This window comes from Pseudochaenichthys georgianus, chromosome 12, assembly GCF_902827115.2.
Source record: "Pseudochaenichthys georgianus chromosome 12, fPseGeo1.2, whole genome shotgun sequence".
NCBI classification, from domain to species: domain Eukaryota; kingdom Metazoa; phylum Chordata; class Actinopteri; order Perciformes; family Channichthyidae; genus Pseudochaenichthys; species Pseudochaenichthys georgianus.
The window spans coordinates 16,711,909-16,736,043 of NC_047514.1; the positions used below are offsets into that span (position 1 = coordinate 16,711,909).

General features: G+C 39.1%; 1 protein-coding gene across 1 annotated transcript; it reads left to right on the plus strand.

The window, feature by feature from the left end:
* Window positions 1–1,074: 1,074 nt before the first annotated feature.
* tbx5a (T-box transcription factor 5a) lies at window positions 1,075–19,435 on the plus strand. The gene is made up of 9 exons (XM_034095368.2): window positions 1,075–1,497; window positions 2,182–2,354; window positions 3,051–3,145; window positions 4,464–4,583; window positions 5,506–5,653; window positions 11,236–11,388; window positions 14,095–14,186; window positions 15,608–15,840; window positions 16,354–19,435. The coding sequence occupies exons 2-9, from the start codon at window positions 2,211–2,213 to the stop codon at window positions 16,944–16,946; spliced, it is 1,578 nt and encodes a 525-aa protein (XP_033951259.1). The 5' UTR covers window positions 1,075–1,497; window positions 2,182–2,210; the 3' UTR covers window positions 16,947–19,435.
* Window positions 19,436–24,135: the final 4,700 nt, after the last annotated feature.

The window sequence follows — 24,135 nt, forward strand, 5'->3', positions numbered from 1 at the left end:
GGGATAATTATTTCGGACACAATTTAAAAAACATAATACAAAAGTTATTTGAGCGTAATTTAACCGATTTTCTCCACCTGCTTTTAAGACCATGCTCATTAATGCTAAATGTTTATCATGTCTACCCAAGAAGTATTAGTATTGACTTTTTCTTCAGTAAAATATGCTTGTTATAGTCTTTTGTTTCCAATAAATGGAAAACCTCACCGCAAGCATATTAAAACTCCATCCACTAAAAGGACTGAAGAACAGCAGTGATAAAAACGAAATGTGGGAAGGTAAAGTCTGATACCCTTTTCTACTCGTTTGCTTTGTATATCTTTGCGAGTCACATATATATAGCTATGTGTCTGCTGGTCTAGCAGGCCCTTTCAACGCAAACCTGCTCTATACGTTTTGCTGAGATCTTACATCTCAGAATCTGAAGTCCAGTGCAACGGTCGGCGGTATGCAGACCAAACCTGTGTTAAGCCACAGGCCTAATTCCTGACAGGCCTTTCTGTGAAGCTAAATATATCCAATTGCCTTCTATTTGCGTCTTTTTAGCCTAATACGTGCAATATGTGCTGTGCCTTGTCGTGTGCAGGGTAATTGCATAAGCTTCATTCATAACATTCAGACACAAACTGATGGGGCAAGCGGTCCGTTAATTGTTAATGGCCCGGACACTCATATAACTGCAGGCTAAAACACAAATGTTATGTCTATTAATGTATTGTAATCATACGTTTCACTATCAGCATGTTGATCTGAAATGTCTGATGATGCATCTATTAAACTATGATGATGCATAATAAATTAATATCTGCCCTGAGGTTATGACTAAAGAAGAAGAGGTTGTGCGTAATGGCGCACGAAGGAGCAAATATCAAATGGAATCCTATCAGACAGGGATTATGGAAAGCTTCAGGAGAGAAACTGGGGTGATGGTCTGGAAGGAATTATTAGTTGGTGTATAAACCAATGCTTTTCCTGCACAGACTGCTCTATCACCCCCAACCCCCCGGATCTACGTCGCGGACTCTGCTTCCGCTTCGCACGGTTGGTCATTGATGCGCAGTGGCGGGTTGGAGAGGGAGCGCGCAAGAGAGAGAGAGCGAAACGTAGAATTGACCAGGCAGAGACTGAGAGAGAGGAGGGGAGAAGGAGGAGACGGACCTGCTCCTCTGGGACTCGGATACAGTTTACTGCTATAGGTGCTATCACCGGACTCGACTCACAAAACGGTCTTCAACTGTAAAATGCAAGATTAGGCACCGAGCAGCGCCTTGTAGCTGTCAGCGAGCATCTCCACGGCCACGGCTCCGCTTGTTGGATTTACAGTGAGAGGGGTAAAAAGAAGGATTCATGGAGATTCCGTGTAGCTTAATCGAGCAAAACGGCTGGATTATCTGATTTGGGACGGGGCATTGAACATTTTAAAAACGAACACGGTGTTTCTCTGTTTGGCCACCGCCGTGTCCAACTCTATAGCCAACGACGTGTTTTTGTTTTTAGGTAAGATCCCGCTCCTGTTCGGCTACGTGTATTCATTGCTGGTGTACTTCGTCGTAGTACAGTTGGAGTAACCGCTGCCCTCTGCAGAGATTACACCGTGTGGGTTAGAGGATTGTTCTGGACATCACCATGTCTCGATGTAATAATATCGCTGATGTCTTTGTCTGGGGAACATGAATAGGAAATAAGGGTTCCTTAAAGAGAGGGGCGGGGGGCTGCTTCAATGTGCACACTTAATCTCCTAAAGAAAAGTGAAATAAATTAGCAATAACGCTTTTAGTGTAAGGAATACTATTGTTTTTTTCTCAAATAATATATTGCCATGTTAATTTCCAATTCAAATGGCCTATGTATGATATTGTCATAAGTCACAAAAGCTACAGCTTATTTAATATAGTTTTGATATCATGAATTACTTTGCTTAGAAAAACGTTCAGTTTAAGAACAAATTGTTTAACGTTATGTTTGGAATGTTATCTTTTATTACTGTAAGTCGTTTTAGATTTCAAATGCTGTAGCCTGTATAGCAAACATAACTTCCAAGAATAAGAATAACTTTGTGTTTCCATAAAGAGACAAAATAAAGCTTATATGTGTGTGTCTGTATGCATTAACTTATTTAAATCACTCTTACAAGGTTAATAGGTCCACTCTCACACTGACACCTCTGCTTGGGTCTTACAGCTGGGACAGTAGTTTTCGGAGCTCCGGCCATGGCGGACCAAGAGGAGACTTTTCCCATTCAAAGCTCTCCGGGTGGCTCGGATTCGAGAGAATTACGGACTGAAAATAAATCCGAGAAACCGAACGGGACCTCAAGCAAATCCCCGTCATCACAGACAACTTACATTCAGCAGGTCAGTTTCACTCAGTCTGCAGGCCTCACTGTCACTGATTCAAAATAAAGGTGTAAACTTAATTGTGTGAACAAGTAGCCAACCATATTGTCGTTTTGGGAGCAAAAATACAGACGAATAGTTAAAATGTCTACTAATGGAATGGAGTAAGTCAATTAATCAAGTTAGTATATCATATGTAGTGTGTATTACAGAAGTGGACTCAATGCCCTGCTCGAATAATTATTTCTAGAAAATGCATTTGAGAAGTAAAATATCAGAAACGTTTCAAGCAACTTTGGCTTGTTTTTTTATTATTATTAAATCGTATGAGTGTTCGTGAGACGGTTTATAAATGATGTTATACAATATGTTAATTGTCAGACATTATTGCTGGCATTATTATACTACTGTATTAGTAATAAGTTTAATGTGAATGCTAAAGACTGGTCAGATAACACATCTTAACTTACCCAATTGTTCAATGTTTGAGTTTAAATGCAGTTTTCTTCTTTATGTGTCTTGATTATGTGGGTTTTGACTTGAATCTAACATATGATCAGCTATACAAATGTGATTTTAACAACAGGCTATTTGACCAACTCTGAAGGCCTCAAACCCATGTTTGGCACCTCTGCGTAAACATTGAACTAGTTTTATAACATCAATCCTGTACGCACTTTTGGCAATTGCCAATACTATACTTTCTTTTTGAAGGGAATGGAAGGAATAAAAGTCTACCTGCACGAGAGGGAACTCTGGGTGAAGTTTGACGAAGTGGGGACGGAGATGATCATCACCAAAGCCGGAAGGTAAGAGGACAATATGACAAATATGACAAATATGTATCATTATTTTTGACAGGAAGACACTTTTCAAAACAAAAGGAATATTGACTGGATGTCTATTTGTTGATAAGGCTTACTGTATTTTTATATTTATATTAACTAGGCCTAGGATTCAAATGTATGCCCGTCTGGATTTTTCTGCATGGGGATTTGAAAATATTCACGAGGAACCAAAGAGAAAACAAAGAGCATCTGGTGGATGCTTTAGCTCTCTGTAACATCAGCGCATAGCCTACATTTTAGTCTGGGTGGCCCTATTGGGGAAATACAATAACATCGACCAATCAGTCTGTAGAGCAGAAAAACAAAACTGTCCTAGAATGCTTAGTCTGCGCCTGTTTTGCTGAAACATTTTTTTTATTTAGTGGAATTAACATATTTTATCAGCATGGGTCTTGTCTTATCCAATGACAATTGTTGTGTGTGTAATTGTACGCAGACACTATGCGTGACAACACTTTTGCTGCAACATGTTGTGCAGGGACAACATGTGTCCCGCTGTCAGTTCCACAGTTGCCCTCAGACTAACATCCAGTCAAAAATGTCGCTCATCTGCGGAGTGTGATCCTGCATTTATGCATGAGTGTCAAAGTGGCCGCTGGCTATCGGGTATGCCTATTATAAATGATGAATATGTATAGTTTAACATGGCTACATTTCATTGTGCTCTCCAGAACGCATTTGTTTTCACACAGCTGCACAAAGTCTCCATTATATTCCCGTCAGTCATTTCTCTCTTGTTTTTGGCGTGAAGTGATATTGCACAGCAACTTCTCATTCGCCCGCAGCCCTTCCCTTCGGCTCATGAGACTGCTCAGCCTAACTCACATTATGTGTTTTTTTTTAATATGACAGCTACCAAATATCCGAATGATTAACTAAATGGATCTTGCAAAAGAAAAAATATCTGGCCCACAGGGAAAAACGTTTTATAACGCGCAGGTTTTTCTCTGAACCAATGCCCTGCTTTGAAAAAAAAATGGTGACCTTTCCCAAACCAAATCAAGGCATTTATTTGATATTTTACACCTTCTTCCTGCATGGGCTGGTTGTACATTTAAATTTAGTTTGCACTTTGGAATAATGAAACACACTTCATATGCTTTATTCTGAAAAAAGAAACACAAATTGCTTTCGTTCTCAGTTTGTAATGTACTTCTGCCCGCCAAACATTTTTGTAATGGCTTCTGAAGAGGAACAAAAATGTTGCCTGCATGTTTCTTTCATTTCCTGCTTTGACATCAATACCATAGCGACACACATTTTATTTGTTCCTTTACAGGCGAATGTTCCCCAGCTTCAAAGTGAAGGTCGCGGGATTAAACCCCAAAACTAAATATATACTCCTGATGGATGTTGTTCCTGCGGACGACCATCGATACAAATTCGCCGACAATAAATGGTATGTAAAGTATAACACGAAATATTGCAATAACAAACGTTTCTTATATGAGTCGTGCACGTCATTTCACAATAATGGGGGTTGTTGTTTTGGGGAGTTAATTCCAACAGGAACTTTTATATTGTTTTCCTGATGGATGAGGATCGGAAGTGAACATATTAATTCCCTGAGAATTATGAACTGTGTGTTTTCTAATACCTGCCAAGAAACGTTTCTGCAGGGAAAAAAAGTTTCTCGAGGTACTTTTTAATGATGTTGATGACTTTTCCTACCAGCCCGCACTGCCACAAGGCTGTATTTCACTGTGGGGCATAAACATGCTATTTGTTTAGTGTCATGTCGATCTCTCTAACCTTGGTCAGGAATGCCTTGTTTGGGTCAGTGCCTCTCAATGAGGGGATACTTAAAGAGGATAATCACATGCCAATACTGCCGATAATGACCTGTTCAACGCATGTCCTGGAACTAATTCTCCTCTTGATCTAATGATGTTGGAAAACAATGTCTACCAGCTCTAATCTAACCTCTGACCATACAAAACCAACTTCCCCAAGTATTTGGACATTATATAATTATACATCTATTTTAGTTGAAGGAGCCTTAATGAAAAGTGTTGAGGTAAACAACCTGACGCTTAAAGCAAGTGCGTAAATATATTGGATGTGCGTAAATGTCCTTATCCCTTATGGGTTAGCAGCATTGTCCTACTGATGTGTCCTTTTTTAAATCGTTTTATGTAATATTTTATTTGAAATGTATTCAATTCAGATGTCATTTTGCAAAATTGTTGACATTTGGACAGTGAAATCATGGGGTTAAATGATGTGAAAGGGTGTCTAATTTACATGTTACATTTAACGCATCGCTGATAGATGGCATATGGTTGTCAGCTTGATGTGTAACGGTGTGTGTGGCTGTTCAGGTCTGTGAGCGGGAAGGCAGAGCCCGCGATGCCCGGCAGGCTATACGTCCACCCGGACTCTCCTGCCACGGGCGCGCACTGGATGAGGCAGCTCGTGTCCTTCCAGAAGCTGAAGCTGACCAACAACCACCTGGACCCGTTCGGACACGTAGGTGCAGGCCTATCATATATATTATTTAACCACATGTCTCTGAATGCTAATGGTGGCGTTTTTCCGTCCATTATATTGCACTTGGTGCGTAAAGTGGCACTTCAGCAAGGAGGATTTTTACTGGAAGTTGTACATTTTGTATTCATTTTTACAACAAAAGTTCTGCTTTCCACCGCTGAGATTTGAAGGATGACTGTTCACCTTTAATTTTAAAACTTTTAAAAATCCCCCAAATATGGCAAAATCAGACTCACAGAGCTTAATCTGAAAAAATATTTTATGGAGCGCAATTTGAGACTATTTCATAATAATTACAACTTTTTAATTGATTTTATAGTTATTCTAATTATTGTTTGTGTTTTACATTTTAAACTTAGTTTTTAGGTTTAGTTTTTAGGTTGTATGCTTGTATTTTCTTTTGTTAGTTTTCTTTGCCTGCCAAATATGCAGATATTACGATTTTAAAGATCATGATTTGCAAAACAAAGTTGAAAAAAAGTACAACTTTCCCCCTCCAACCTGCTTGTGAAAACAGTGATTTGCATGATTAGGCACCATAAAGGCTGAATGTTGTCTGTTAAATTCACATTAACATTTTAACAGACCGAGATGTCAGTCACACCTCCACTTCTCCAGACAGCAGCAGCCTCCTATAAACTCACTGAAGCTGTGAAGTTTGAGTTTACTTTTTACTTTCTCCTTTTCATTGCTTGCTCTCTCAAATGTTAACTGCCAAACCTTTATTCTAAAATGCTATGTATTTGTAAAGCATTTTGCCGGTGGACAAAAGTTTACTTGACTTAAAAAATATATATAAACCTTTTTTTACTATAAGGCTAAAGATTTCGGGGGGGGTTTTATCTCAAAAACTGTTGAGTGACAGTAATAAATAAACTATTTATTTTTTGCTAATTTCTTTTGACTGAAAACAACATTAAACCCAAAGAAAATGTGTAAAAAAAGACAATATTGATTAAGTTGCAATAACATTTTTAAATTAAATAACCTTAGTTTAAAGAGTAATAAAATGTGTTTTTCTATTGGAGAACAAGAAGTTACTTTAACCCACATAGACTTGAAAAAAATGCATGAATACATGTCAATGTGAATCTTACATTTAAATAACAAATGTGTAAATTACTCACTATGCATTTCACTGGCCCTTATAATGAGTGTATTGAAATATATATAGTTTTCTGAGAAAACTGCAATGTGTAATTCCCAACACAGAACATCTTTTTAATTTAAACTCTTTACTATTGTTGGTGGTAAATTAGAACATATTTGGCTCCAGTGTCCTCCACATTTCATTGCCAGGGTTTATTATAGCACCCCCATAGATGCATTAAAGTTGTAGACCTCCTGGAATTTAGTGAGTTTACATAAGTAGAGGGCCTATTTTTTAAGAAAAAGGAAAGGAGCAATTGCACCCCCCCCCCCCCCCCACCCCCCCACCGGCTCTGCATGGACTGTATGGTACCCATTTCCTAACTTTAACTCCTCATTATTCTACGCTCACTATCTGGCCTCAGGCTTCTGTGATTCTTGTCTTACCAAAAACAAGAACATCACTTACTTCATAAACATGTTGGCGTCAGGTTTTCATAAAATCCTAACTGAGGCCAAATTAGATGTCTTGTTGTAGGAATGGAAAAGTACCACAATTAGCTCTCTGACTAATAGGCCCAAAGGAAAAACAATAATGAGGCTGGCATAGGTTACATCAATAGCTTCTCTGGTTTTATGTAGGTAGGTAAAAAGTATGTGGAAAAACACAAGAAATTGAGTTAAAGTTTAGAAGTTATTGAAAGTCTTAATGTCAATCAGAGGTGTTTAACTGAGTACGGTTCAAAGCTTGAGTCAGCGAAAGGGGAAAAGGTGCTTTTTTGTTGCTTACCATAAATATGTCATTAAGAGGCAACATTAAAACATTTAGTCCTATTTAGTGATGTTTAATTTATTCCATCCATCACTCCTGAACGCAGATTGAGGTACTCAGATGGAAGTCTAAAATAAGACTGCATAAGTATTTCTATACACACAAACCACTATCTATCCACATGGCACCTACAGTATAGTGGTTTCTGCCTTGCCAAAGCCCAGCTGGTGAAATGAAACTGGAGCTCGGTAGGAATGTGAGCAGTGTTGTACATTTTGGGTTAAAGTGCATTTTTGATTGGTTGCAGTGGTTCCTGGCTCACCCTCTTTTGTGCTGGGAGACAGCACCCTGGGATTCATAAATGAAACTCTGGTGGCTGGCCAGAAATGTATCCCATCGGCTTGTTGGTCCAGCTGGTTGAAATAACTTGTGGATGATTTATAATTACTAGCAGTGAGACATGAGACCAGAAGATATCGCTGATATCTTTAAAATGAGCCTGAAACGCTTTCTCTTAAGACCAGGATTGTGCTGAAGGAGAGATGCTAGTGTGTCATTGTGCAGCTTTTAAAAGAATGGCTGTACACTGTTAATATGTTTTAATATATATATGTTCACATTATATTAGACATTTTAATGAGACACTGGTGTTTGGAAAGTAACTGAGCTTTTTCTACCTTAGTGTTAACATATTAAGCCATTTTATACTTTTACAACATGATATTTCATTACCAACCAATTAGACATTAACCAACCATAATGCAATACATTATTCATACAACTCCAGTGTAGTTAAGCATTATAAAGTTGTTGAAATGAGCTTCCATCTGCAACATTAAGGTGCTGCTTACTGAATAATGAATTTACTTTAGTTATACATTTTATACAATCAAAAGCTGAAATGAGCCATTCTACATAAGTAGTACTTGTATTTGTAATACGTAACCTCATTTGCTGTTGATACTTCTGTACTGTCACTCAAGTCAAACTTTAAATGCAGCACTTTTGCTTGTAATTAGTTATATTTACATTGTAGTATCTTTGGAAATGTCCTAAACCACCACACTACTTTTTCTCCTCTAAGTGAATTCCTACAAATAATTTGTTTTTGTCTCCGGCCTCATTCCAAGCTGCAGTTTTCTTCTTTGATCTCTCTCTCAACTCCTGGAATATTTCTCAGTGTTATTCATCTCCCCCTCAATTCGCTCCTGCACTCGTCTCCCTGTCTTCCCACACATGTTTTGGCCAGGAGGGTGGAGTGTGAGGATTGCACTGTTTATATTTGAATGGCAGTGTGCGATGAGCAATAAATGATGGTGTACAAAGCCTGCTGATCCCGAGGCTCGGGGAAACTCTCTGATGTGGTGGGACTTGAAAGCAAAGGGCCATGGCTCGAGACCCAAAGTGATCCCTCACTATCATTAAATACTATCATCCAGAGGCTGGGGGGGGGGGGGTGTACAGGGACCAAGGCAGGGCAGCGGCTGGGCCGGGGAGACGAGGCGTGCGATGGGGCCCCAGTGGGTGGTCCCCCCCAACCCCCCCTTACTAACATACTGGACTTTGGGAACCCACAATCAGTGGACCATGTTCCATGGTTAAAAGTGTGTATTTAGATATTTCCATGCAACTTCTAATGTCTCTCAGCGGCAGACATTTTTTAGCTCCCAAATCTGTTTAGTCAGGCGAATGACATGTTTGCAAAGATGGGATTGTTGTTGTGGCTTGTCCGACCCATGATGCATCTCTGCAGACCTCATGTAAGCCCTTAATGAATGCATGCATGGGAAAATATTTTGTTTAACCTACATTTTCTTTGCACCGTGTTCAAATGGTTTGGAAAAGCTTTTAAAGTAAGCGTTAAAGCTTCTTTCACAAATCCAAACTGAGTGGTAGTGCTGCTTTATAGCTTGGACATGAGGATATTTGCATTATGACATGTCTTCACAACACAGGAACCAATATTATCCCCCACTTAAATTAGGAAATCAAAACAGAGCTATCACAGACTTGGTTTTGGTTAAACTATTCTCATTTCTGCTCAAAGTAGGCAGCCCTAAACCCCCTTTACTGCAAATAGTTATATTGATGGTACATCTTGCAAATGCTGAGTTTCCACCTGCAAGTCATCCACTCTTCTTATGTAACCAAAGTGACAGCTGATAGGGTCACTAACTCCCATTAAATCATCTTGCATCCTAAAGGTGAATGGCAGGCAGTTGAAGCCTTTTCACTGTCCTTTGCAAAAAACTATTGCACCATGAAATGAGATCACGTTCAGCTGGACATTGATAATGCGTGACTGTTGTTTGTCTATGTAAGCCTCTACGGTTCACTTGGCTCTGAGAAAGGACTCGGGTTGTATCTGTTTAATACTATGGGAAGCCCCCACAGGTGGAGGTCAGGGCAATCCCTTGTCTTCTCTCATGCTGGCAGTGAAAGGCAGGTACAAAAACAACCTTTAAGATAACAGATAAGAGGACTGCCTATGGGACAGAAAGGAGGGGGTAGATGGGTGTAAAGAAAAGAAGAGGAGTTAAGAGGAGGGGGAGAAAAAAAAGCCCTTTTTTTCAATTTGTAAATGTAAGTAGATCTGATGATGATAATAAAATACATTACTTTTCCCTAAGGTCCATGACCGTCAAAACAATTAAACTTAAGATCCACGGATGAGAAGGCCTCAAAAGAGAGGTTCAAGGCTCAAGTTCAGCTGGGCGGCGTCTTAATGTCGCCAAGCTAGCCATGGGTAGCAGTCATCACTTAGCATGAACTAGGTTGGTCAGATCAAGAGAGAGGACATGCTTATGTCGACCTATCACTCTCTTGGGAATGCTCCTTTTCTCCCAAAATGTAATAGTTGGAATATGTTTGGAATAACTATAAACATACTGAGTTTGGAGTTACATTGTTGTGTGGGTGGCTGGTAGAAAGAGGGTCAGAAGAAAGGGTTACATAAACCCAAATAAAATGAGATTGCATGGAGCCACATTTTATTTGAAATATTTATGAAAGCAATAAAACGTTATTTACATTTTGTAGAGCACTACAAAATGTTTTGTCTGACCTTTTAAATCAAAAGAAAGACAAAAAGTACATGTATGTAGGTTTGATAAAAAACCCTAATCTTAATCTGATTTGTTAGAAATCTGTGAGATTAATGAAGTATGTTGTTTTAACAGAAGTTGCTGCCAAACCTTCTTTCTCCCCCCCCCCCCCCTCTCAGATGTATAAATTCAGGTAAAAATGATGCCAATAAAACTGTTCAAATTGGGCATTAGTCAATATACTAATCCAATATCCTTTACCTTTCATATTGTATGTGTTATTACATTACATTACATTGCATTTAGCTGACGCTTTTATCCAAAGCGACTTACAATAAGTGTTATAATAATTAATTGCAGAAACTGAAATGTATTGCAAAATGGAGAGCATTCTTGGTTTATAGGCTTTGTATTAGCAAATGTAGAAAACATAGCAACACATGAGCAATAATAACAGCTAACATCAAAGCAACAAAATTGAGGTTTTGATACATGCCAAAAAAGGGAGTTGGGGGCAAGTGGTTTTATTGGATGACAAACTCCTCAAAAACGTTACCCCTCAAGCAGCTCCAAATCCAATGTTAGACTATCTTCTGACATTTGCTATTATGAAATGTAGTATCTAACGCTTGGCTGTACTTTTTTCTTTTTATTAGATCATACTAAATTCGATGCATAAGTATCAGCCGAGGATCCACATAGTGAAGGCGGATGAAAATAACGGCTTTGGTTCCAAAAACACGGCCTTCTGCACTCACGTCTTCCCGGAGACAGCCTTCATCGCGGTGACGTCCTATCAGAACCATAAGGTGAGTCCTGCACGTGCTCATTTATATTCTCTTTTACGTTTGTATTGAAGTCTTTGACATTGTAAATATCAACTTTAAAATCGAGCTGTATTTTATAACGCGATTTAATTTTAACAATGTTTTAAACATGGCAAACAACGCTGCAGAAATAGGCTACAAGTATACAAATGTCTTAATTCTTTAAAGAAAAAATATATAAATTACTAAATTGAAAAAATAACATTTCACACATGCAAGTAATTGAATCCTGCTTGTTTTGAGTTGAATCTGTCGGTAAACTGGATCTGCTGATAGCAGGAGAGAAAATGAAAGGCGCTGTTCAGACGTTAAAGTAAAGCCTTTTCACTGTCAGCTGAAAACCTCTGATATCACATAGAGTCACTGACAGACGAGAGAAAAGCTCAGATACCCGACTAGACGACGTCTGACCTCAAGAGACTTGTTCCAGGTTCCAGGCCTGCAGCGCTTTGTAGAGCGAGACAAGCCGCAGATAAACCGGATAAACCCCAGTAGGCGACCTTATAAAACCCAATAACAAGAGGAACTGCAACAACCAATCATTATTATAATGATTCTTCAAATCAGTTCAAGTATTTTTAAGGTAATCCAAATAAATAATAATGTATAATGAAACCATGCTCGTTTGCAAAACTTTTTCTGAACATTAAAATGTGAATTGGTTGTTTTAAGTCAGGGTAATAAATCGCGTTCATAAACTTAATAACCAAATTACTAAATGATCTTTAGTTATTATCGATGTATTCTATTTAAAAATGACCTTTGCACGTTTGTGGCAAATGCATAACATTTACAAAAGAAAGTGTATTCTAAATAAACAGAAATGTTGATTTTAAACGGATGAAAATATGCTAAAACACAACAGATGTATGAATTATAAGGCATGAGAAAAAGTTTTCGTAAAAATACATTTGTATTGAATGATTAATTATATATAATATAAATTATGACATTTAGAATAGTTTCAAATATGTTTTCTTTATTTTTTCCGTTGAAGTTTTGGCCAGTTTACATTCCAGTAACATTAAATACATATGTTAATAACTAATTGCATGAATTATAGCATTAACATTTATAATAAATATATTAATGTGACGCTATCATTGTTTGCATGGGTGTGTAAAAGCTGAACATATATCGTTGTCTTTGTATTATTTTTAATTTAAAGCAAATCAAAATGTAGTAATAACTAAATACATTTTTGAGGCCAGACAACTGTTGTTCGTCACTTTATGTACGACTTGAAGGGGAAAACGCAGAAATAAAACTCAATATTTACTCTGCTGGATTTCTGCGTGGAAACATCTTGGGAATACAGATGTGTGTAAACAGCGTCTGTTTAACATCATTTACCATATAGGCCGATATGTTCTAGTTTGGGGAATATGGGAGAGAGGGGCGAAAGCTCGTAATGTCCCCGCAGCCAATCGCAGGTCTCCGCGCTTCTGGGAACAGGAAGCCCAAATGACCGACATGCTGTAGAAGCCATTCATTATTTTCAAACATGTTATTGGGGGCTGAGATCGTAACCCTTGGCTAATTATTGGGGCTTTCCAGACCTGCAGGAAAACAAGAATTTCTGATTTGCAAGCACTTTAATCAAACAGTCTAACATCTGCCGGAGCAATATGTGCTGCATGTGTCCAATTCACCTGTTAGAATCTCAGCTAATGAAAATCCTCAAAGTGTCTGGTTTCAAGTATTTCCTGTCACTGCTGTTAAAAAAAAGGTCCCAAATGGGTTTTCTGAAATATTTTTTCCTTAAGAATAAAAAGAGAAAAATGTGTAGCTAATAACTCCATAGCTTATATTTACTTTAAATTCAATATATTTTTATTTTAAGTAAAGAAATTCTATATGCTTAAATAGCCAAAAGCATCTGGAAATATGTTTGTATGTTTTGGACAGTCTTGTAAAACGGTGCACTCTTTGAAGTTTGAATTTCACCCAATTGTCTTTAGTGACTACCAAAATATTTTTTAAAGAATTCATATTTTGTTGGTCTTTGATTATTTCCAGAACCAGAGTGTGTTTTTGCAAAATCCATTTGTTTTCTCTTCAGTAAGCTGAACTCTGTATAACTTTGAAATGAGTAATTATCTGTCTTGTAGTTCTTATTGGAATACCACAGAGGGAAAAAATGCAAAAGCACTCTTTTTTTTAGATCTCTATCTTTAAAAAGATGAAACAATATAAATGCTCTGCCAGGCTGCATGCAATAACAAGAAGCTGAGTGTCACACGAGAGATTTTACGAGGTTTGGTGAGAGTGTCAGCCTGTGTGCAGACAAACCTCCAGTCTTGTCAGAAAGCTGGAAGCACACGAGAGCTGCAAACTAGTTACCTGCCAGAAACCAATGCTCACAAGAGGGATATCCCTAAAAGCATCTTAGGTTTCTTTAAATGTGATCTATTATTTTCTTTTTCTTGGTTAACTTATGAGCGGTGGATGCATCCAAAAACAGTTCAAAACTCGGCTCCACAGAAACATGTTGTAATACTGTCATCATCAGCCTCAAGCTAACGAAGACATTTTGCAATTTTCTCCACATATTTATAGGTTAAAACATTTTCAAGAATGTGTGTGTTGGTTTTAATTTGGGCCCATATAAAGTTTTTAAATACAAGAACACACATTCCTTTAATTGAATAATATGTTACTAATTAAATGTTTTTTTGGCTGTTTTAGATAACCCAGCTGAAGATAGAGAACAACCCGTTTGCAAAAGGCTTTCGTGGAAGTGATGACATGGAGCTGCACCGGTTGTCCAGGATGCAAAGGTAGCTATTGAAAAAGTTGTATTTCTTTTATTGATTCTGGGCTCATGAATACATTGAGCCAAACGTAATGATGTCAAATGAGAAGATAGATGTTGCTGGGATCACTGACATCCTCGTCACGCTGTCACTTTACAAGCCCCACTTTAAAGTTATCCTTCAATCACCCAAATGCAAGCTAGTTATGGGTGTTATTTTCAGTGATGTAAGTGTAGCTCTTGACCCTCGGCCAGTTTTCATGCTCAAGACTTTTATGGCTGATCTGGCAGAACCTCTGACACACGAATGCAACATCTCCCTTCCACACTGCTCTTTCTACCAGGATGCTCCGTGTGTGTGTGTGTGTGTGTGTGTGTGTGTGTGTGTGTGTGTGTGTGTGTGTGTGTGTGTGTGTGTGTGTGTGTGTGTGTGTGTGTGTGTGTGTGTGTGTGTGTGTGTGCGTGCGTGCGCGCGCGTGCGTGCGTGCGTGCGTGCGTGTGTGTGTGTGTGTGTGTGTGTGTGTGTGTGTGTGTGTGTGTGTGTGTGTGTGTGTGTGTGTGTGTGTGTGTGTGTGTGTGTAACTGCCAAGGCAATACTCAACCACACAGCTCTCTCTCTCTCTATTATTCAGTCCAGATGATGGATGGAGCATGCATGCAAAACACATTTTCAAAGGAGAATATCTGCTTTTGAACATCACGGTCCACGCACCAAACACCCCCATTCTTTGGGCAGCTGATATACATTTCTGTATTTAAATGTATAACTTGAAATCAGAGACCAGAGCAACAGAATAGAGTCCTTTTTGAATTAAGCGTTTCAGATTAATGTAATTGTTCTTGCTTTAGAGAAAATACCTGGACAGAATCCTGTGCTTTTTAAGAAGTGTCTCACTTGAAAATATCAAACAAATATTAAGTAACTGGAAGTAGGTGCGTGTCATAATGTACTCCAACATTTTGAGTGAAATGCATTTCACCTATCAAAACTTGAAAATGTGCAGAGCATGGGTGAGAGTCCAAACCACACCATCAATCAAAGCTGCCCGTGTCCAATCCTGCTGAGTACAGTAAACCATGCACGTCTGCTCTGAGTTACAATGTTGAAGGGAGAGCTTATTGCAAAACCTGGTCACTGTTTCAACTGAGAAGATTCCTGAAATCAAAGAGCCAATGTCGCAAAATAATCTATTGACGGATCCTGTGGATTAATAGGAGTGAATACATGCTGGGGATTTTTACTGGGAAGGGTTTCCCTGGAGGAGCCCTCTGTGTGTGTCCTAATTGGTGTGATTCACAGATGGTGAATGTTGTTTATTGGCTTTGAGAGAAGATATTACAATACATCTAATTCATATTGTTTATTTGTTTTAAATACACTTTTGCAATGCTTTCGGGGTTCCACCCAACTAACAATTGTATTGGTGTGTGTTTTTTTGCACTTAGTACCAAGGAGTATCCAGTAGTGCCACGCAGTGCAGTGCGTCAGAGGGTGGGCTCCAGCCAGAGCCCGTTCAGCGGGGAGGTCCAGGGCCTGGCCACCCCGAGCACCCTGAGCTCCCAGTACTCCCAGTGTGAGAGCGGGGTGACGAGCACCTCACAGGACCTGCTGCCTCAGTCAGGCTCCTACCCTCTGCCTCATGAGCACGGCCCGGAGTACCACTGTATCAAGAGGAAAGGTAGGAGACAGCAAAACACATCTTTACTGCAGTCAGTATCTGTGTTAATTTATCTTAACAAGTTCTATTGCAGCAGTTGCACCCTTTTTTTATTGGGTAAAAACTCCGATGCGTAAAAGAAAAATAGTTCTGTAAATTCAACCCATATCATCAGTGAGAAAGTAAGAGCATCTATATATAGATATTTTGTGATGTAGATTATGGCCACTTTCCCAGTTTTTCTACAAAGTTAAACAAAATGTGTATTTATTTATTTATTTTATGACAGAATAAACATGCCTGATCTCAAACTTTGTATGTTAATAAACAAGTAAATGTTTATTTGAAATTGTTTATTTGCATAATCATGCGGATTAGGGGAAAGTGATAGTTTGTTTGGTGTTAGTTGATGGGAATTTGAGATTGAGTTTGCATAATTCCAGAAATGTGTTTGACATGGATTGACCTCAGATTTGTAAACGTAATGATAACTCTTGAGTAACACTGTCCTTAACTCTGTCATTCTTCCTGCAGTGGAGGATGACTGCCACTCAGGTGAGCACAGCTATAAGAAGGCCTATCCGGAGAGCTCGTCCAGTGAGGAGGACCATTACTACCGTCCCGTTGGCTACCCCCAGGGCCTCGGCCTGGCGGGCGGGCCCTACCGCAGCGAGTCTAGCCAGCGGCAGGCCTGTATGTACGCCAGCGCCTCACAGGGGGCTGAGCCAGTTCCTAGTTTGGAGGACATCAGCTGCAACACATGGGCCAGCGTTTCACCCTATGGGAGCTGCTCTGTCACCACCATGCAGCCAATGGACCGGCTGCCCTACCAGCACTTCTCCGCCCACTTCACCTCAGGGTCTCTGGTGTCCAGACTTGGCGGGGTAGGGGGCCACGCCTCTCCGCAGCTGGGCGATGGCCACCACCCTGCCATGTACCAGAGCTCCATGACCCACCAGACTCTGGGCCGCCAGTGCAGTCCTGGGGCTGGGATCCAGTCTCCAGCAGCGGGCCTACAGGGAAACGAGTACCTCTACACACACGGCATACCACGTACACTATCACCACACCAGTACCACACTGTGCACAGTGTCAGCATCATGCCAGAGTGGAATGAGAACAGCTAAAAGAGCTTTTATACACACTTAGATATCAATATTACAAAGGAAAAGAAACTAAGAAGGACCAAAATAAGGCACGGTTTAGATGAAGGTATATTTATATTTTTAGAGGATTTGTTGCTGATCATCTTAATTAGATCAGTGTTGGTTCACTGACGACAATGGATATTGGTGAGATGGTGTTGAAGTAGGAAAGCAAGCATCTTATCACTTATGTTGTTGTGACAGAATCTGCACTTATGAACAAATATCATGAACATGAACAAAGAGGAGCTGGACCAGAACATAACTGCGCAAGTGCAGAGAAAGTGAACACCGTGGGAATCAAACACTGATCAGAAGAATAAAACTGCTTCAGATGCAAAGCCAGAGGTCCCCGTTTCACGGTGTTCATTAGCTGTGTTGTTTCTTGGATGTACAAGACTCTTGTTTTGTATTCATGTTCCAAAAGTGTGTAAAAAAATAGAAAGAAGGGAAAAAAGGATATTTGTCTCCTGCCACATTATCCAGAGTTCTCATTTTCTTTTAAGTTTAACAATTTACTTTGTAGTTTAAAAATGAAAAATCAGATGGGAGTTGTTGTTGTGGCTCTTTGTTGGGTTTGCTTGCTCTTAAATATGTCCTGTTGCTGGGTACATTTACATGAACATCAAGAATTTGGCGTGAATGCCGTTATGAGACACATGACCATAAAAATCACAAGTAAGACAGCACTTCCATTAAATAGTTTATTCAGAAATGTTGTGCAGATACCCTTTCTTAATGTTTAAACTGGCCACAAGCACGTTTATAACCAAGCACTAATGAGCTATAAGATGAAGCACACCAATGTCACATTAAAGAATAGATCTGGATTTTTAACCTGGACCTTAGTTTTCCAGTTTTTGTCATCGTATCCACAACTAAATTAGCTATCTGAAATCGTGATAAAAAATGTATTTTTTCACATTGTAACATGACCTGCCTACAGCAACTCCTATTAACCTCCAGGTATATTACTAATACCATAACGCCAATTTAAAAAAATAGTTTTTGGTTGATTTGAGATTGATACGTACATATTACTTTTGGATGTGTACATTTCAACAAGTACACAAAAATGTTGCAGCAGATATTGTCTTGTTCCTCCAAAATGGAAGGACATTTGACTTTAGACTCATCATATGTCCAGAAACACTAGATTAAAAGGAGTTTCTCTGCGTCTTCTGGATGTGAAACAAGGCAATTGGTTGCTATCGCAGTAGACTTTATAAGGTGGTAATGTGTCAGAGCTGTGGGTTTGTCACCTTGTTGTGGTGTTCTTCTGTCCTCAAGTGGCCAACAAATCATTAATTGTTGTAATTATTTAATCACCGCTACATAAAGATTAGCAATTGGAATGTGGTTGCCATTTAGTTGAATGGGAATGTCTTTCAGTTTGGGTCAAGATGTTTTTTACTGCCACTATAAATTCTCTGTTTCAGCTGCCGAACATCATATCAGTTTTTTTTAGAGCTTTTGGTACTTTGCATTATAGTATAGCGAGAATTTATTGAAATGGGGAACATCTAACATAAGTAATAATTCGTAGAGTACAGGCTTATGACATTGTGTCATCAAAAGTAATATGGAAAAATGACACTACTGGTATTTTCTTACAGCCATTGTTCGAATCTACAAAAAAATTATTGCACTCAACAAATAGTCAACAAAAATAAAAAAAGACATGGGGTTTTTATTACCGGCAATGATTTGACTAATGCAACACATTCAAATGAATATGTTGCAATCACAAGCAACACATGTGGTTTCAACTTTGTTTGTATGATCTCTGTGGTTAATCCATGCAATTATCTTTGACCTTTTCAAGAAAATCTGTTCTGAGTTTCAAAAATATATATATTTTATTTGATAAAACACTCAATTGACAACTGACATATTTGCAGTATTACATAAAAAAAAAAATTGCTTGTAAAATAATATAAATATCGATCTCTCTTTATGACATAACAACCATGTTCCAATTGTTTGTTTCATTTCGTACCATGCTTTGATTGTGTGTGCTCTAAAATAATTGTAATCATCCCCAAAATGGCACTCTGACAATCAAACTAATTCATTATGTGCCACACAGAATGTCAATTTGAAAATGCAAACATGTATTTGATACACATTATGAAGCAATGGGCAGTCTCACCAAACAAATGAGTGTATGTTAGAGGTATGTTTTACATGTGGAAAAAGGCAGATGTTTTATTGCATATAGTTGAAAGAATACTATTTATTGATAGTGTTTATTTTTCAACTATGTCAATCAGCTTGCTCCTGAATATATCAAAGATAGATGGTCCACTTTCTTTTTTTAAGCCTGTTTTTTATGATTGTTTATAGGATTTTCTAATCATACTTAAATAGAAGTCAGGAGATTACTATACAGCTGTCAATATAAGATTGAAACACATGGATAACATTGTAAATACAAATGTACATAACAGAATACCTGCAATAAATTAAAAAAAAATTAAAGTGGCGTTCATTTGTCTGTTTACGCTGAATTCTGCTTGTCCTTCCCAAAAAAAAACAGTTTGAGTTTGCAGGGCATTTACCGTAATTTGTGTCTGTAAACCAAACATGAGACACGGACTCCGCAGGACAAGACGATAGCATCAGATAAAGTAATTACACTGCATGGCTCCCAGCATCCCTTTACGCTGTAGATAATCCAAGGGATTAAATGTCTGCTGTCTAGAAACAGTTGGTTGCTCTTTTACTCAACCAGCCACTGTTTATTAGGCCAATAGCTGAGTAGCCAACTACAGTAGATGTGATAGTTATCTCATTATGACTGTTTCTGTGGCGTCCGTGGTCTTTAATGCGGATTTAACAAGAAAGCAACGTGCTGTGTCACCACACAGAGTGGACAGGGGTGCTTTCAGTCACCAGTGAGGAGAGCACCTTCTCTTATGAGAGCTACTGATAGTTCTATGTGAAAATGTAGAAAGCTAAAGATGTGTTCCTACATTTACTGATCAACTTCAGTGGTGCAACATGCTACCATAAAATGATTTACCAACAACCAATTATCTTTCTTCTAGAGTGCAGTCAAACCAGATTGTGACGGTTGAAATGTACTTCAGGCTTGTATGGACAGACACCATGAACTGCAGGGGCTAGCATAGCCAGCAGGCTGACAACAGCAGTATGAAAAGTTGTAAATTGAACAATTTATTATCAAACACATAATTGTACTCAATCCTATCAGTGTCTTTCAGCTCATTAAAGCCAAACTGTATCCCTATTTTGCTGTGGTTTTTCTTATTACGATGCGAGTATAGTGAAGTGTTGGATATCACAACTCAGGTCATTTTTTGTAAACTTTTTCTCTTGTGCAGTTTGAGGGTTAAATTAAAGTATATGGTGTAACAAAACAAAACAAAAATTCACCCCAGTAAGAAAACCTCCCTAACAACAATTAATTTGGTTTTACAGGGAAATGTCACCCTATAATTTACCATGCTTACAACATCATTAATCGAAACGGCATGTCATGTTTTAGAAACAGTATCATACCCTTTAAGCTCCTGTTACTCGTCCCTTATGGACATCTTTATTGATATATATTCTATTGATTGAATTAGAAAAAGCACTGTTTTTTCCTTCACCCCATCCCTTGAACCTCACAATTTCCTAGTTTCTCTTCTGTCTTTCCCTGTCTCGACCCATCCCCTTTCCATCTTCATCTTTTTTACTCCCCATGATCCTGTTCCCAATCCCTCCAACCTCCCCTACACTCTCCCCACCACCCCATGGCCAAACACAGTGACCTAGACTCCCAACCTCCTTTGATGTGAGCGATGTGACCCTTGCGCTCCAGATGCCCCTGTACCGCCAGTCTTATCCTCTCCAAGAGCCGGCACAGCCCACAGAGAGGGCCGGTCATTAACCCCGCACAACCCGGGCCTCCCTACTGCTTAAACACATGATGTATCACAACACCCACCCCCATATATCCCCTGATTCACCCAAACATGCATGTGTGGGCGAGGAACGATGATGCAATAGGCTCTTTAAACATTTAAAGAACGGGTCAGCGTTTCAAAGGGAGGTGCTGGAACCTTTGGCCACTGCTTCAGTTATCATGGTCAGTGGTTGAAAGTCTTGTGATATGTCAGAAGGAAAACAAATGAATGTCTAATGAATGGAAAGCCTGGATGATGAATTAAACTTCTCGCTGGAGCACTGCAGGTTTATTTGGATTATGAATGTATATATTTGCCATACCTGTGCTGATAGGGTTAGATAGGATGAAACGTTTTTATCTGCTAACTGATTGAATAAGATGAAATGTAGGAACAATAGTAGGAGAAGTGTTTATTATAATATGTTATAAGAGTACGCACATTGGAACAGCACTGAAATCCTTCCAGTTCACCCTACGTCTTTTTGTTACTTCAGCAGAAAGAAAATTAAAACAAGTCATCTTAGAGTAATGATGAGTCATGGCCCCAGTCAACCTTAAATCTGAAACCTAAACAAATCATAGTCTGGGTGCCCCACATGACAAAGGAGAAGAGTGCAAGAACAAGAGCATTCCTAAGGGTAGAAAAACGAGGGAGGGGATTACTTTATTAAGATGTACTGAAACATCCAACAACAGATGGATGAGCGTTGCGAACAAAGGGGGGTTTTCAGAGAATCAAATGCATCTTGTGCAGGAGTCACAAACATGTGTTTGAAAAGTAAAACTGCTTGGTCACTCAGTAGAAACTTTAAAACAACGTTGGACAGGCTAACACATCAATGTCAGGGAGCTGTATTAGCTTTCAAATCTAAACATAGAAGGGGACATTGTTGTGAGTTCTCCTAAAAGAAACAGTGTTGTTCTTCTCAATGCAATTCTAATAAAGAGGGCCTCAATCGACAGAGCATCTGCCATCCGCATAAGGAGGAAAATGCAAATATTGCTCTTTCTCGCAGATAAAATAAAGTCTAGCACACTTTTCCTGGCAGATTTCCAGGGCAAATGTTTGATGCCTGACCTGAGGCTTCAGCTGAGATGGCAGTGGGGGTCAGTCTGGAATTAGGAGAGACCTCCATCAGATAACACATTTTCTGGTTCATGTAAAGACGTCCAGCATATCAACGGAGACATGCATCATCGTGATGTGGAATCTGTATCTGTGCATGGCGGACGTTTTTTTTTTTGCCTCCTCAGCCGGCCGAGACAAGTCCTGGGATGGGAGCGCTGAAATGGGAGCACAGACCTTTCCATCTCCCTACATTCAGTCTTTCAGCACCACTCCTGGCCACAGTCCTGGAGAGAGAGTGGGAGGAGAAGGGGGAGGGCAAGGAACGACCTCCGAGAAAGGCAGACGAGGATGGTGCAGTGTTGATAGGGGGAGAACCAGGGAGTATCTCAGAGCTAGGAAGCAGTGTGCAAACAGTGAAGCAATGTCTTTACAGTAGCAGGAAACCATTTCAACTGGAACTTCTTGCTGTGCGATTTTGTAGAATTAAACTAATATCTGCCTATATCAAAGATGTCCTTTCAGTCCAAAATCCTAAAGAAATGGGTTAGCTAAAAACGACATACTTTTCTTGCCACAGGGTCAATATCAGGCCCCCTGCTATTTGTTGATATATATAAATATATAAACAATATTTTTGGACAGCTTTACTAGATCTGAATATATTTCTATTAAAATGTAGTAGGTCATATATTAACCCGTTGTTTACCCGAATATTGAAATATCTGTCTTTATGCTGATGATACCCTGTATGCCTTACCTGAAACCTGGCCTTCTCCAGGTTATGTGTGATTTTGATGACACGTCTTTAGATGTTTAGGTAGCAATAGCTAAGATCATTTGCTAATTATAAGTTAAATGTTGATTGCACAATATCATGGTAAAAGAATAATGACACCATTGGCGTTCAGATTGGCTCCCTTAAAGCCTCGGTCTCAACATGCAATTCAGTCTGAGACCGGGTCCTATTATGTCTTTATTAATCAAAGCAGTCGGGAACAGTTTCAAAAGTTGCTAAAAATAACCAGAGGATCATTTTTATATTGCTGATGTCATTTTGTATCTGCATAAAGGTTAGTGATTGTGTTGGTTGAAGCAGCAGAGAACCTGCCTGCGAACGAAAGGGAATGATGTCTGGTTCTATCCACGCTATTTCCTGACTGAACTGCTATCCAAATACATACTAGAGGCACTTATTCCTCTATGGGAGTCCTAGAGTTCTTGCCAATATGTACAATAAAAGTTTAAGTTTTCTTTTATAAGTGAATGATTAACAAACCAAACACATGGAAGAGTTTTGACACTAACACAAGAAAGTAGATTGAAATGGAGGTATAAAGGACGGAGAAGGGGAAAAAGTATCAATGCACCGTTGTCTGACAAGAAACAGATGAGAAATATAGTTTTTATTAAATAAAGAATATTGAGAAATACCCTGTGTGATTCTGGGCCAAATCGATTTACAGTTACCGAAGAGAGATCTTTCTCTGACAGGTAAAGTATGAATGTGCGGCTTTACTTATCCCTAAAGTCAGTTCAGTTGGGTGAAATATTGATTTTTACCAACTGCGCTATCCAGTTTAGTGCAAAGAACACACATCTATTCATCAATTACACAGTGACATGGTGGAGACGCTTTTTAATCAAAGCATGCATTAATCAGGATTTAACAGTATGTATTCATCAAACAAAAAGGATTCACTGTCCCGCAATGACAGACCATTTTTAACCAGAAGGCTTCTCTCAACTTTAGCTCCTCATGGACGATAACCAAGAGCGAGTTAAACTATTGCTTTTTCTCAGTGAATCCATCATATCAGATTTGAATGATTGGTAACTTTGCAGAAGTCTCCATCCATCTTTGTCATGGGTAAGCCGGGAAGGGTAGACCATAAGTGTTTTAATGTCAAAGCTCGGCCCAGCTGGTAAATGGCCTCCAGCTGTCTCATCATTAGAGCTGATAAGGCACCGTTGGCTGTATGCTCCGTTCATTTCTCTCTCAGTCTGTAGGAATTACAGGTACAGACTGTAAGCACTGACGAGTAGAAAACAACCCTCTCTCTCATGCACCTGGGTAGTAGTTTACCTCATCTGGAAGACATTTAGACACGACAGTCCTTTGAGATCTTGAGCATGCTGGACTGTTTCAATCTAAACATCTCTATCTGCTTTTTTCCTGGGAGGAATGT